This window comes from Xenopus laevis, chromosome 8L (assembly GCF_017654675.1).
Source record: "Xenopus laevis strain J_2021 chromosome 8L, Xenopus_laevis_v10.1, whole genome shotgun sequence".
NCBI classification, from domain to species: domain Eukaryota; kingdom Metazoa; phylum Chordata; class Amphibia; order Anura; family Pipidae; genus Xenopus; species Xenopus laevis.
Genome location: NC_054385.1, coordinates 105,986,234 through 106,002,279, shown reverse-complemented (window position 1 = coordinate 106,002,279; position 16,046 = coordinate 105,986,234). Strand labels below are relative to the sequence as shown.

Genomic DNA, 16,046 nt, shown 5'->3' with positions numbered 1-16,046 from the left:
ATGTACATTATGTTTTGGGCTCCTGTACCAGCCCAAGGCAACCACAGCCCTTTAGCAGGGAAGATCTGTGTCTCCAAAGATGCCCCAGTAGCTCCCCTTTTCTGCTGATTCACTGCACATGCTCTGTGCTGCTGTCACTTACTGAGCTTAGGGACTAGTGATGTGTGGGTCGGGATTTTACAGTACACATACAATTTAAATGTTACAATATAAGGCTGATTAGTAATTAATACAGATAATTACTGCATGGCAGCACAGAAACCAGAGCAACTAGCATCAGAATTTAATAATCAGCCTTGTAGCGTGAGCTTATATTACAGGCCAACCTCATTTTCTGCTTGATAATTTGTGACAACCCCTAAGCTTAGCTTCTCAACAGCTGCTCAGAGCCACAGACACAGACCCTCTGTGACAAGTTTGAAGTCCTGGATCATTGCTGCCATTGGGTAGCTGAAACTATAGGCTGGTGCAATAAGTTCAGTATAGAAAATATGACATTTTTAGCCATATTCATTTTTATGGTTTAGTTCTCCTTTAATCCCAACCACCTAGACAGACTGTATCATTCCTATGGTGTTAAAATTGGTCTATACACATTGCAGGCTTTGGTACAATGTCTTAGAGCTAATGGGTTATGTGAATTGTATTATTTACAGCTTGCATGTGCCTTGCAGTTGCGAGGGAGAGCGTAAGTTAAAGTCCAACCTTATTGTTGTGATGACTTAGCAGCAGGTGACTGGTACACATTTAGTGATACATGTATAAAGGGTGCGGCAGAGCTGATATATCTTTGTGTTTGGATATGATTAAATACAGTGGGTAGGAACAAAGGCATCAGTTACAGATGATAGGTCATGCAATAAAATGGGTGTCTGTGTTTTATATAAGGGATAATACAACCCCTACTGTGACATATAATGATATAAGAGGTCACCAATGACTTCCGTGACCATATAAAACATGAGCCAAGTGCTGTTATACAATTCTTGGACTCCATGATGACTTTTATTAGTAGCCACAGAGACATTTTGTAACCGTTTGAAGACTCAAAGCAGTTTTTCTTGGGGGGGGGGGCTCTAAGTGATTTCTGATATCAGTACTAGGGGGTGCATTATTTCTGATACAATAATACACAAGTTCCCATATTGCATGCGGCACACTGATCTCACTATGCATTGTGGAATATATTTCACAATTATCTCTGTTGTGTATTATAAGGATATATCTTTCACTAGATATGCATTTACATTAAATATTTATATAGAAAGATAAAGAGACAACGAACAGGGGTTTTAAGACAAGGGCACCTGGTACAAACACAAAAGCAATTTTGTTTCATTTAACACGAATATTTCAGCTGGGGCTAAATCAAACACTTGCTTTTTATGGAAAAAAAAATAGCATAACAGCAAACCAAAAGCTAGAATAAATAAAGAAAGCCTTTCTGCCTCAGTGCCTTTGTGTGAACAATTCCCAAGGCTGAGAAAACTGGATAGATTTCCAAATCACAAGCTGTCTTTTTCTGCCAAGCTTCCTTTCTTCCATAGAGGTTTCACTTTTAGATATGAATGCCCAGCTGAAGATTGCAGAGAATAATGATAAGGTAATGGGGATACAAGTTCATTTCAGGTGGGTATTCAATATCAGATGTAGATATAATACAGGCATTGTAACCGATGTGAAAATTTTGTGCATGTAATAAGAAATTAGATGAAGTATGCTTTAGCTGAAAGACTGGTTAGGTGCAGGGTTGGGGAAGTTGATCATGAAAATGATGAAGATAAAGTCATTCCCTAGACCTAAAGCAAAACTGATTCTGGAACCGCAAAGTCTTAAACTCAACAAGATATAAAACCACTGGTCTAAAGGAAAATGCTATGGAAACATTTTTTTTTTAAATGAAGAATGATAAATATGCTTCTCAAAATCCCATAGGAATAGAAAGTAAGTTTTTATGTTGTACTCTCTAATTAAACACCTCGATAAATAAGCTCCCTAAAGGCCTATTTATCAAAATTCAAGTTTGTGTAAAGTTAGATTTTTTTTCCCTTACTTCGAATAAACACCATTTTTTAAATGTTTACTTATGTATTTAAAAAATGTGAAAAAAAGCTTGAATACCCCAAATTTGTAATTCGAAAAAGTTGCACTGAAAAAATCCTTTAAATTTGCCATAGACAGCATGCGGCCTACAGCCATTAAAGTCTGGCTGCTTTGATTGTTTACCTTTCTATAAAGCTGGCCATAGACGTGCAGATTTACCTTCATATCGGGCGAACGATCGTTCAGTGCCATCTCCCGACCTGCCATTAACCATTCAGATCAAATAAAGTAGTAAAAGATCAGATGATGTTCTGCCCCTACAGCAATCTTACGAAAGTTATGTCCGACAAAAGTTGGTGACAGTCTCCCACTGATATCGGCAGATCGGAAATACATGCAGAGATATGATCGGTAGCCGACAAAAATGTTCAAACCTGTCCGATCATCTAAACGACCGATCGCAAGATTCGGAGATTCCTACGATCAAATCTTTGCATCTATGGCCAGCTTTAGCTTTAAAAGGTATCCGAACTAACATCAACTGGCCCCTGCATTATTCACATCTCAGATTTAGGCTTTAAAATCCCTGTATTCACACTTGTCATCCCATGTATTTACACGCCTATTGTTCACACCTGTAAGGACTTGCATTGATCATACCGCTGTCAATGCCTACGTTGTTGACCTGTTCACACCTCACAATGTAAGAGTTGCACTGCCATTGTGTCACTGTACATAGTACAGTACTGTGTGTGCCAGAATCTGCTTGCCTGTGTGCTCCCTGTGTGTGCCATACTCTGCCTGCCATATTCTCCCTGTGTGTGTCATACTCTGCCTGCCCTATTCTCCCTGTGTGTGCCATACTCTGTCTGCCCTATTCTCCCTGTGTGTGCCATACTCTGCCTGTCCAATGCTCCCTGTGTGTGCCATACTCTACCTGCCCAATGCTTCCTGTGTGTGCCATACTCTGCCTGCCCTATGCTCCCTGTGTGTGCCATACTCTGCCTGCCCAATGCTCCCTGTGTGTGCCATACTCTGCCTGCCCAATGCTCCCTGTGTGTGCCATACTCTGCCTGCCCAATGCTCCCTGTGTGTGCCATACTCTGCCTGCCCTATGCTCCCTGTGTGTGCCATACTCTGCCTGCCCAATGCTCCCTGTGTGTGCCATACTCTGCCTGCCCAATGCTCCCTGTGTGTGCCATATTCTGCCTGCCCAATGCTCCCTGTGTGTGTGTCATACTCTGCCTGCCCAATGCTCCCTGTGTGTGTCATACTCTGCCTGCCGTATGCTCCCTGTGTGTGCCATATTCTGTCTGCACTATGCTCCTTGTGTGTGTCATGCACTGCCTTTGACCTCCCCCAGGCAGAGTATGACACACACATGGAACCTGGTGGGAGTTTGTTCGCATTTGGAAATACTTTTTAGGGGGTCCCCCAAGGTGTTCAATCATGTGCTGGGGGTTGCTGTGAAACTTGTTTCACATATCTTGCAGTGAGCACCAACCATTTGGTTTTTTGGTGTGCTACCACCATTCATCTGGGTATTGTCTTCATGTGATAACATCGTTGTAACTGTGTTCTCCATCCATCTGCAGACTAGTAGAATAACCTGATTCAGATGAACCTTTCAGTTCGGTTCAGATGAGACTCCAGACGTGAAGGTTTTGTTAATTGCAGTTTTCCAGCACAAGTGGAAAGTCAAAGGCACACCCAATTTTGCAACACAGAGCACACGTTCAAGCAGAAAATCGTGCAATACAATACATACAAAATAAAATACACATCACCTGTTAATATATAATACACAAAAGCCATGAATTTCTTGTAAATGATATCCTTATAAACAGTGAGTTCTGATGTCATCAATTATAAAAGGTGAGTTCTGATGTCATTTCTGTCACATGACTCACTGAAATGTGTGTATTATAATAAATAAAGTACCCCCTCTTGTAAAATATGAGGATATTAGAAGTTACCTCGGAGTTCCATGACCTGTATAAAATATGAAACTCCTCGGAAACTTTAAAAATATCCTTATATTTTACAAGAGGGGGTACTTTATTCACTATATTATTGACAGAAGTTAGAACTCTGTCACTGAGTCCTGTTGTATGTGATGGCAAAGCTGGACCTTTTTGGTCTATGAACCAGTAAATAGCATGACAGGATTGGGTAAAAGAGATATATAGGAAATATTCTAGCTGTTTATATGTGCAATTGGTACAATAATATTTCCATTACCTCCATTGGAAATTGATCTCAAATTTATTAGAGTAAAAAAAAATCACAAATTACAAATTCTTTCTCATTTTTTTTTTTTTTTTTTTGGTATTACGGTTAATTTTACTGCATGTAAAAGCTTAGATAACTCTGAACAATTCTGTGAATTCTATGAAGGACCAAGCAAAAATATAGTGTAGGCCATGATTAGTCTACGTACATTCACATAAATAAGTGGGTGCTCAAGCATTAGCACGGGTGTTGATTGAAAAAACTCTTGGATAACCCACTGCAAACTAAACACTATGAACAATGTAATTAGACTTTAAGCAAATGAGAAAATACTAGGTTACTGAAATTATTCCATAGACTATAGCACTGATACCGGGACTAGTCTAATTGCCACTTTCAGGATGGAATCCCCCCCTCAGTTTGATTTTTTTTTTAATGCAAATTGGAAACAGCTGCACAAGATTTTATTTTTGGCCTTCTGTATTCGGAAGAAAATATGAAAGTGAACTTAATTAATGGGTTTTTTTTTACCATTCCTCCTAAATTGACATGTTATTAATATAAATAGATTGCTTAGGTTTACTGACTTGGAAAACTAATTTTCCTGGCAAACATACTTAAACAACAAGATACAAAAAAAATAGTAAAATATTTCATGATTCATGGCGTTATCAAGAAAGCTCAAAATCCTATAGACTCAATTTTTATCCAAATAAACCAAAAATTTTTTTTTTCTCTGTAATAATAAAACAGTAGCTTGTACTTGATCCCAACTAAGATATAATTAATCCTTATTGGAAGCAAAACCAGCCTATTGGGTTTATTCAGGGGGTTATTTATCAAAGGTCGAGTGTTAAGAGTTTTAAACTAAATTCTGGGATTTCTAAAACCCCGAAAACTCTAATTAAGGATGTTTTCCGCAGGGAAAAACTTGAATCGCTCAAATTATTAGAATTTTTAGGCAACGCCCTCTGAAAATAATTTTAGACGTCATAAAGGCTATTAAGATCTTCAAAGGGTTCAAGGGACCTCTGCCATTGACTCCTACAAGACCTCAACAGGTTTTAGATGGTGTATTTTTGAATTCAAGCTATTTCCAGGGTCGGTGGTCTAATAGATCTCGAAAAATTCGAGGTTTTTTTTTTTCACCCCTGAAAATGTCAGTTTTGAAAAAAAAACAAAAAATGTGAATTTTCGTGGAAAATACAATTGGAATCTTAAAGGACCGGTAACATCAAAAAACTGCTGTGTTTGCTTCAGAAACACTACTATTGTTTTTATAAATAAGCTGCTGTGTAGCCATGGGGGCAGCTATTCAAAGGAGAAAAGGCTCAAGTTACATAGCAGATAGCAGATAAGCTCTGTAGAACATAATGGTGTTATCTGTTATCCATTATATATCCTGTGCCATATAGAAGTTTTTCTATTTCCACCATTGCTCCACAGCAGCTTGTTTATATGAACTATAGTAGTGTTTCTGAAGCAAACACATCAGTTTTACCAGTGCAGGGCAACACTACATGATATTTTCATTACTTTAAAACACTTTCAGTTTTTGGTGTTACTGTTCCTTTAATAAATCTGCCCTATACCAACCTATAGGGTTTATTTTATGTTTACATGATTTTCTAGTAGACTTAGGGCTCTTACACATGAGCGTTCTGACCTGCGCTCCCCTGCGTTCCGTTTTTTGGCGTTCAGCCGCAGGGGAGCGCAGGAATAGACGCAAGTCATTATTTGAAATGGGGCTGTACTCACTCAGGCGCGTGTAGGCGCCGAACGCAGGAAAAATGCAGCATGTTGCGTCTGAACCTGCGTTCGGCGCCTACACGCGCCTGAGTGAGTACAGCCCCATTTCAAATAATGACTTGCGTCTATTCCTGCGCTCCCCTGCGGCTGAATGCCAAAAAACGGAATGCAGGGGAGCGCAGGTCAGAACGCTCATGTGTAAGAGCCCTAAAGGTATGAAGATCAAAATTACAGAAAGGTCCGCTTTCCGGGAATGACCCAAGTCCCAAGCATTCTGGATAACAGGTCCCATACCTGTATAAGGAAGGCTGCATGAACAATGTTTATTTGTTTATATCTCTGCTCTACTTGCATTTGTGATTGCTGAAACCATAATTTAGGCTCAAGGTATACAACTTATTTATAAAGTGGGTAATGTACCCCCTACTGTGATTCATAAAGATATCATGGGTCAAATTCACTAACCTCCAGAAATTCGCCAACGACGGCTTCACTCACATCGCCACACTTCGCCAGGTGAAAATTCAACAGCACAACACTAATTCACTAAAATGCGAAGTTGTGTCCAGGGCGCTGAATGATGTTGAAGCTTCGCTAGCGTTAATTCGGCAAGCAAAGCAAAGTTGCGCTAGCGCTGGCTAATTTGCATACGGCAGGAAATTAAATTTCAATGGACGTATATGTTGCAGAGAATACATTACATTACACAAGCCCAGGGAACCTTAATAAAAGAAAATAGAGTTGTTATATTGCCCTTAACAACTCTATCCTATGAGAATTCAGTACTTCTACATTCCCATCCAATGAAAGCACAGGAAAGCACCTACCAACTTTGGCAAGCATGGAAAAGCAAACCACATTATAGGATACTACGACTTCGATAAAAAATCATTCGAATATTCGACCATTCGATAATTGAAGTACTGTCTCTTTAAAAAAACTTCGACTTCAATACCTCGCCAAATTAAACCTGCCCAAGTGCTATGTTAGCCTATGGGGACCTACTAGAGCAGTTTTCTAAGCTTTTTGAAGTCGAAGAAAAATCGCTTGATCGATCACTGAAATACTTTGAATCAAACGATTTAATCGTTCGATTTTACTTTGACCGCAGAATAGGAATAGCCAAATTCGATGAAATATAAGTTTGAATTCGATATTTGAATTCGAAGTATTTCAATTCGATGGTCGAATTTCGAAGTATTTTTAACTTCGAAATTCGACCCTTGATAAATCTGCCCCTAAATGTAGAACAGTTTACAGGGTCGGCGACCCCCCACCTCCCAGAGCTGCTTTAGAAGGTGAAAAATGACACTTTATACTTCAATATTAGATAAATTGTCATAAATAGAACTTAGAAAACACACAAGTCTTTATTTCTGTTTAAACAAATGAATAGTAATGGGCGAAAATTCGCAAAACGGATTTTGACAGACGCCGGCGACAATTTTTTTTGACGCCATGAATTTGAGCCTGGCGAATAAATTCGCCCATAACTACAAATGAACTGAAAAAAGTGTTGGAAAGTGAACAACCTCTTCAATTCTCTCTCCAGTCATCCGACAGCAGGTTATAGAACTAATATGAACAAGGCAGATGTAAATAGTGTCTATATCCATGGCTATCACTAACCAACTATAAACGATGTTGCTTCCCACGTCATCTCCAATTAGAGCTTCCTGTTTAGGACAAACCCCCGGTGACAGGTTTCAGCAGGAGACAGATACTGTAGGATCGATGACATCGGCGCTCTGCAGGCTGGCGACTCCAGAGCAGAGTGCGATCTCCACAGACCTGACAGATGAGCGCCGATAGAACGGAGCCGCCCCTGTTGGATTTAGGAGAAGGAAAAAAAAGGTCCGGTTGTTAGAACCGGAATGGAGCTGGAAGAGAGGGGTCTGCAGCTGCTTGATGTCGCGGAACTGGAGGAGCCTCAGCGTGGGCTTCGGGTGCTGGAATGGCTGCGACACCTGCGGAGAGTTCTCCCCGTTATTACGCGGGTACATTCCTATAAACGGGGAAAGGGGGGGGGGTCCAGTGTTTGGGTTAAATTCAAAAGAGTAGTAGTTGCAGGGGATGATTCTTGTACAAGTTGCTTGTTTGTATATACTCCTGACTGACTGCAAGGAAGTTGCCTGAGTGTGCTCCTACATAACTTCTACAATAGTCACTGACTGGGGCATGATGCTGATGCTACTACTACTAGGTTGGCTGGTTTTAGGGAGTCTGTTTTGCCCTGGTCCCTAGAATCATTAAGGAACACCTTTAGGGGCAGGAGGAGATCTATATGTATATGAGACATTTTGTTAGATGTTCGTGATGCTGCAGGTCTGGATGTGGAAAGTGATGTTGCCCCTTGTCTGGCTTTGGAGGGGGTAAATCTGTTGCTTATGATACTGCTGATTTAACTAATAGGGATTATTCCCTTAATGACCAGGAGTGTAATTACAGAGGAAGCAGACCCTGTGGCTGCAGGGGGCCCCAGAAGATATAGGCAGGGTAGGACTGGGCCGGCGGGACACTGGGGAAAAAAAACGGTGGGCACCGGCCCTCATGTGCCCCTGCCGGGCCAGAACCCCTCTCCCGATCTCCTGGCCCTACATAAAAAAAAATTGTGGTGCCGCGCAGCGCCGTTCTCACATGCTTGTGGCTTCTTTTTGTGCATGTGCGGCGTCGCAGTAGGGGGTTCAGAGAGGGGCCCTGGACAGGAGTCCCGGTGGGCCCCGGGCCCCCCAGTCCGAACCTTAGTATAGGGTGCCCTGGAGTTTTAGGGGGCCTCATGACGCCCTAATGAATTAGCAATTTCTATTTATACTTTTGAAACAGGGCAACCTCTGGATATGTTGTGGGCCCTAAAATTAATTTGCTTTGGGGCCCCGTAAAAAGTAGTTATGCCACTGTTCATGACACCTGCTTTGGATTGTGTGTGTGCAGTTGCTTGTTATGCTACAGATCTGGGATAGTGAGGACAGTGCTCATGATGCCCTAGATCTGGCACAAGGGAAAGTAATGCTGATCATAATACAGATCTTGGATGGGAAGAATGATACTTGTGATGCTACAGCACGATAATGGAGTGCTCTACCTGTGACGTTTCCACTTGTTGAAATCCTCGGTGCTCATCCAGAAATCCCCTTCCTTGCACGGGGACAAAAGTCAGTATAGACAAAATCCAGAAGCACGCCAAAAATAGTTGCTGCGTGAAAATAGGTGATTTATTTAGCCCATAAGCATTTCACAAAAAAAAGGCAACGTTTCGGACCCCTCCGTGCCCTTTATCAAGGTTTGATAAAGGGCCCGGAGGGGTCAGAAACGTTGCCTTGTTTGTGAAATGCTTATGGGCTAAATAAACCACCTATTTTCACGCAACAACTATTTTTGGTGTGCTTCTGGATTTTGTCTCTATTCGTGATGCTACAGACATGAGATAGTAAGGACAGAGCTCATGATGCCGTAGATCTGGGACAGAGGAAAGTAATGTTGATCATAATAAAGATATTGGATGGGAACAATGATACTTTATTGGATGGGAACAATGATACTCGTGATGCTGCAGATCTTAGATTTAGGGGTTTTGTTGCTCATGATCCTAGAAATGTGGGAAAGGTTGAATGATGCTGCAGATCTGTTGTTGACTGAAGCTATGCTCACGATGATACAGATCTGCATAGAAAACATGATACCTATATACAATGTTGCATCTCTGGGATACAAGGGAGTGATGCTTATGATCTTGCAGATTTGGTTTATGCTCATGTCTGGGTTATGAGGGTGTAGCATGGAAGAAAGCAGATGCACTCATTGTGTGTTGGTTGGTAAGGACAGAAAAGCCCACACAGCACTACAGTGTTTTATTTAACATTTATCAAAGCCTATTATAGAGAGAGGACATGTTTGTCGTGATACACATTCTGCCTCTTAATTTTTATAGCTTGAACAATATTCTGATACAAGCTGGGGGCAACAAATCAGCATACGTTGTTAGTGTCAACTCGATTTCTGATACCAATTTTTTTTTTATTAAAGGAACGGTAACACCAAAAAAACTAAAGCGTTTTAATGGAATGACAATATACTGTACTGTTGTCCTGCCCTGGAACAGTTATCTTAATATGCTTATGTGTAGCCATGGGGGCAGCCATCCAAGCACAGGATACACAGTAGATTACAGATAAATTCTGAAAAATCCTATTGTATGCTACAGAATGTATTGGTTATCTGCTGTGTATCCTGTGCCTTTTCTCCTTTTTCAGCTTTGAATAGCTGCCCCTATGGCTGCACAGCAGCATGATTATATAAACTATAGTAGAGTTTCTGAAGCAAACGTGCAAGTTTTATTGGCACAAGGCAGCAGTACATTTTGTTTTTATTACTTTAAAACACTTTAATTTTTTTGTGTTACTGTTCCTTTAACCAATAAACGACTTGATCCTTGATCCCACGTCTAGCCAATTAACCCCCAGCAAATTGTTAGATAAATAATTACTATCTCTAAGACATGTATAGAAATGTGCTGCAGGAAGAAAACATGCTGGCTGAATCGCTACTCATTCAATAAATAAAAAAAATTAAAATGTGCCACTATTAAGCCCAGGGGTCTCAAGAGAGCTTCTAGGCACCAGTGCCCTTGCATTGACTACAACATAGGTAGTTCGAGCATACTGGATACTATTTCTGTATCACTTGTGAAAGTGCTACAATCCAGATTAAAAACATTATTAAAACATATTATATATCAGTGCCTATCTGCTGTTTGTTCATGTAGTGCTGGCTAAATATAACAGTAAAAGGTTACTCTGTATTAAGTATAGGATAATGTACCTATCCTAGGACTTTCCTAGGTGCAAAGACACTGTACACCTCTTTAGTATATCTTTATTACTGAAATCATACCGCATGTCTGCAGTTAATTGCAACTTAACTTAAAGGGGGTTTTTCACCTTTAAATTAAATTTTAATATGATGTAGAGAGGGATATTCTGAGTCAATTTGCAATTGGTTTTCATGTTTTATTATTTGTGGTTTTTGAGTTATTTAGCTTTTTATGCAGCAGCTCTCCTGTTTGCAGTTTCAGCAATCTGGTTGCTAGGGTCCGAATTACCCTAGCAACCATACATTCATTTTAACAAGAGATTGGAATGTGAATAGGAGATGGCCTGAATAAAAATATGAGTAATAAAAAATAGCAATAACATTACATTTGTAGCCTTACAGAGCAATTGCTTTTTAGATGGGGTAAGTGACCCCCATCTGAAAGCTGAAAAGAGTCAGAAGAAGGCAAATAATTCAAAAACTAAAAAAAAATATAATGAAGACCAATTGAAAAGTTGCTTAGAATTGACCCTTCTATAATACACTACACTAAACTTAACTTAAAGGTGAACCACCATTTAAAGAGTGTTAGAGAATTATGCTGTTAAATACCCTGAATTCAAGGACATTTGTAGGCAGTGACATACAGAGATCATTTTATTTGAGGGATGTCTTTTATTTCTAAGGAAAAGTGCTCATAGTGAGGCTTTGAGTTATCCAGTTCGTATATAATGATTGTTCTTGTCCATGTCATTTCCAGGCCGAAATAAAGGAGAACCAGAAGCAGTTGATTGAGCAATTGTTACTTGTAATGATGGGCTTCCCTGGACCACCAGCTCGTCGCCTCTTGGCTTATAATTTGGCTTTTGTGTACAGCTCTGGAGATACCTTCTCAGTATATGAAACTATCGACCGATGTAACGATGTTATTCGCAGTAAGGATGATTCTCCCAGCTACCTCCCAAGTAAACTGTGAGTGTTCCTTATATCTCTTGTTTATTCTACTTTATTAGATCACAAAATATCACAACACGTATATCTGTATATTTTATTCCAACCCTCTATCCCAGAGGTTCCCAAACAGTGGTCCTGGCCACACTAGCAGGTTTCAGAGCAGTGGAGGCAGGGGATAAAGGGCAACCTGAAGATCAGTTAAGGCGAGATTAAAGATTAATTCTGATTGGTATTCTAGATTTTCATGAAAGCCCAGTCTGAAGGCTAATTAGAGTGAGATTTATAGTGAATGATTCATTAGTGACCGGGATATTCTTGAGACTAGATATATATGTGTGTGTAACTTTGATATAGGTTAAAGGGATACTGTCATGGGAAATTGTTTTTTTTTTTCAAAAAAACCTGGGGCAGCTGGGAAATTGACAAAATGTCTTGCCCCATGTCAGATTTCAATATTGAATATAAAAAAATCTGTTTGCTCTTTTGAGAAATGGATTTCAGTGCAGAATTCTGCTGGAGTAGCACTATTAACTGATGCGTTTTGAAAAAAACATGTTTTCCCATGACAGGATCCCTTTAAGGCAAAGCCTTGTCCAGATGTTGGCCAAAAGAGGTCGGCCTGAAAGCCCTTAAAACTCATTTCTAACCAAAAGCTGAATTAAAAATATCTTCTTAGCCATCTGATGTGCGCTTGTAGGACACACACCTCTTGCAAAGTTTCAAAGGCAAGCTTAACAACTAAAATGCCACTGCCCATGGGTACAATCCCATTTACTTATCATACCAGTGTGGCACTGATCGAAAGGATAAGCTTGTGACATCTCTTCCCAAGGCACTATGAAGCACACCAGACAGCTGGTGCTACTTAAAGGGGACCTATCACAAAATGAAAATTTAATATAAGCTTCGGCATACTGAAATAAGAAACTTTCTAAATACAATCGATTACAAAATTCTGTAACGTTTCTGAAATAATCAAGTATATCTTCATTATTTTCATTTTTGCCATAGTTCCCCTTTAATGCTAGTGCCCTGTAAAGTCCACAGGAAAGCATAAGTTTAAAGCATATCGATGCAATGTTTTTAAAGAGGGTGGTTCACCTTTAAAGGAAGAAAAATAAAAAAAATAAAAGTGATTTAAAGTAATGAAAATATAATGCAGTGTTGCCCTGCACTGGTAAAACTGATGTGTTTGCTTTGGAAACACTACTGTTGTTTATATATAAATAAGCTGCTGTGTAGCAATGGGGGCAGCCATTCAAATGCGAAAAGGCTCAAGTTACACAGCAGATAAGCTCGGTAGAACATAATGGTTGCTTTACTTGGTTATTACTTTAAAACATTTTTATTTTTTGATGTTACTGTTACTTTAACCTGTGCCATACAGCCTTTTTTCAGTTTCGCCATTGCTACACAGCAGCTTGTCTATATGAACTATAGTAGTGTTTCTGAAGCAAACACATTAGTTTTACCAGTGCAGAGCAACAGTACATGATATTTTCATTACTTTAAAAAACACTTTAAGTTTTTTGGTGTTACTGTTCCTTTAAGTTATTTGTAATGTCTTATAGAATGTCCAATTCTAAGCAACTTTTCAATTAGCTTTCATTTTTTCTTTGTTTTTAAATGATTTGCCTTCTTCTCCTAACTCTTTCCAGCTTTCAAAATGGGGGTCATTGACCCCATCTAAAAAAATCAAATGCTCTGTAATGCTACAAACATATTGTTACACCACTTTATTATCTTTGCACTGCTACCCCGTTACCCCACACTGCATCAAACTTTTTTGGGCAGCCTCTTGCTACATATGTAAGCTTCTGTTTAGGTAAAGAATTAATGAATTTTTTCCAAATATTGAGCGAGGGGACTGTCATAGATTTCCAGTGAAGTGATTTTGACTTTTTGGCATAATATAATAATTGTAAATATCACAACTCGTGTATGTGTCCATGTTAGAATCTTTCAGGACGCCCAATAGGCGGGAGTATGAATCAGGCAGGTTAAGTTCTTCTGTTATGTATTGTATAACCTCTTTCCAGAACTGCTGTAATTCTGTGCACTCCCAAAACATTTGAAAGAATGTCCCTACTGATATTCTGCATTTTGGGCAGACATCAGATGCTGTGGGGTACAGTTTAGCCAGCCTGTATGGGGTATAGAAAACTCTGCTCAAAAATTTGACATGTATATACCGGTCTTTTGTGGACATGGTCAATTCAGGAATTTGTTTGAGCGTTTTTCAACATATCATCCTGTATTTCTGGAATTTCCCTTAACCATTAATGTTTAGGCTTATCCATCGTATCAGGGCCTGCTTGTAAAAGAATTGTATAGCAGATTGATAGTGGTTTTTCCAGACCTGTTTTTAAGTAGATACTTTTCCAAAGTTGTTTCTTTGGTTAGTATTGGTCTATGAGGAAATTGTGATAGAAAAGCGTGTTTAAGTTGTAACTAACAAAATATCCTCCTAGAAGGGAGGTTATATTCTTGCTGTAGGACTGGAAATTGCTTAATGTCACCACCTTATATGATATCTTTTATAGTTTTGACGCCATGATTGGCCCAGCAACTAACATCCGATATAAGTTGAAAGTGGGGTAAGTTGGTGTTGCCTCACAGAGGGGTCCAAATAGACCATGTCTGGGAGATGCTCATCACCAATTTTAGGGCTTTTTGGTATGCTCGGGTTACTGTGAGCATGGGAGTCGTGGCGGTGTAATGTTGAGATGGACCTCTATGATCTAGCTAGAACTTCAAAGGAGCCCACAGCTGTTAGGGAGCTGCTACCTACCCATTGTTCTGTTGTAAGGCTGCTGCTGGGGGGGAAGGGGGTGTAATCACTCCAACTTGCAGTACAGCAGTAAAGAGTGACTGGAGTTTATCAGCACACAAGTCAGATGACTGGGGGCAGCTGGGAAACTGACAATATGTCTAGCCCTATGTCAGATTTCAAAATTAAATATAAAAACATCTGTTTGCTCTTTTGAGAAACGGATCTCAGTGCAGAATTCTTATGGAGCAGCACTATTAACTGTGTTTTGAAAAAAAAAAAAAAAAACACGTTTTCCCATGACAGTATCCCTTTAAGGATCCTCATCTGTAGTTTTATTTTCCTAAAAAAGTACATCAATTTGTCTTCTCTTTTTTTTTTTTCTTTTCAGTGCCGCTGTTGCCTGTCTTGGAACTCTGTACCAAAGGTTGGGCCGCCTTTTAGGGAGCACTTTCAGTGACACTGTGTCCAACCTGCTGAAAGTTCTGCGGAGTGCAGAGGTGAAGTAATGTAGATGCCCTACTATTTCTTCATGATATAAATGCATATAAAATGTGTGGTACATAGCGGGTGCCAGGGAGGAAAGGAATATAAAGCTGGCCATAGACGCAAAGATCCGATCGTACGAATCGTGGATTCGTACGATTTTCGGACCATGTGTGGAGAGTCCCGACATTTTTCGTCCGTCGGAGATCGGTCGTTTGGTCGATCGGACAGGTTAGAAAATTTCTGTCGCCTGCCGATAATATCTCTGCGTGTATTGCCGATCGTACGATTTTCAGAGGGAGACTGTCACTAGTGCTGTCAGACATAAGTATCGTACGATTGCTGTCAGGGGCAGAACATTGGGTGATCTGTTCTTATTTGATCGGAATGGTAAAGACTTTGATCTGAATGGTTAGTGGAGGGTCGGGAGATGGGAAAGTCAGATCGTACGTTGATTCGTACGATCGGATCTTTGCGTCTATGGCCAACTTAAACAAGGGATGCTCTTCCTAATGTGCCTCTGCCCATAACCATATACACAGCATACTATTGAACAGAGACCACTCTGATTTTATTTTGCCAATCACCGCATCCTAAGCAAGTCTTTTAGCTGTCATTACACACAACCTGTAAGTAAAACTTGCTGTCTGAACAGAAGTATTACTGTAGTGGCTTTAAATCCTAAAGAAGTTGAAAAGTATGTTTGCTGGCTTATAAAAGAGCAGATTGAAACAAGGATATTGCTTCGTGATGGAGCACATTGTGACTTTCAGAAAATAAGAGTCTCAATGGCTAAAGGAGAATTGAACCCTAAAGTTAAAAAACACCTACCCTACATTGACCCCCTTCCGTCACCCCCCCCAGTAAGTCTTTACTTACTCCTCTGTGCAGATTCTGTCCAGCGCCATCTTCTTCTCTTCCCACCCTCCTCCCCTCACTGCTGTAATCTGAGTTAAGAGCTAAGAGTGAGCAGAGAGAGACTCGGGCAGGAAGTGATGTCACA

The 16,046-nt window shown here is 40.0% G+C and overlaps 1 protein-coding gene across 2 annotated transcripts in view; it reads left to right on the top strand.

Annotated features, from left to right (window-relative positions):
• The first annotated feature begins 7,704 nt into the window (after nt 1-7,704).
• The window catches only part of heatr5a.L (HEAT repeat containing 5A L homeolog), a 33,023-nt gene continuing 24,681 nt past the window's right edge, over nt 7,705-16,046 (top strand). For both annotated transcript variants that reach the window (XM_018231194.2, XM_018231193.2), the window contains exons 1-3: nt 7,705-8,021; nt 11,594-11,805; nt 14,949-15,057. In XM_018231194.2, the coding sequence (XP_018086683.1) occupies nt 7,899-8,021; nt 11,594-11,805; nt 14,949-15,057 (444 nt within the window). In that variant the 5' untranslated portion in view covers nt 7,705-7,898. The remainder of the gene's footprint in view (nt 8,022-11,593; nt 11,806-14,948; nt 15,058-16,046) is intronic.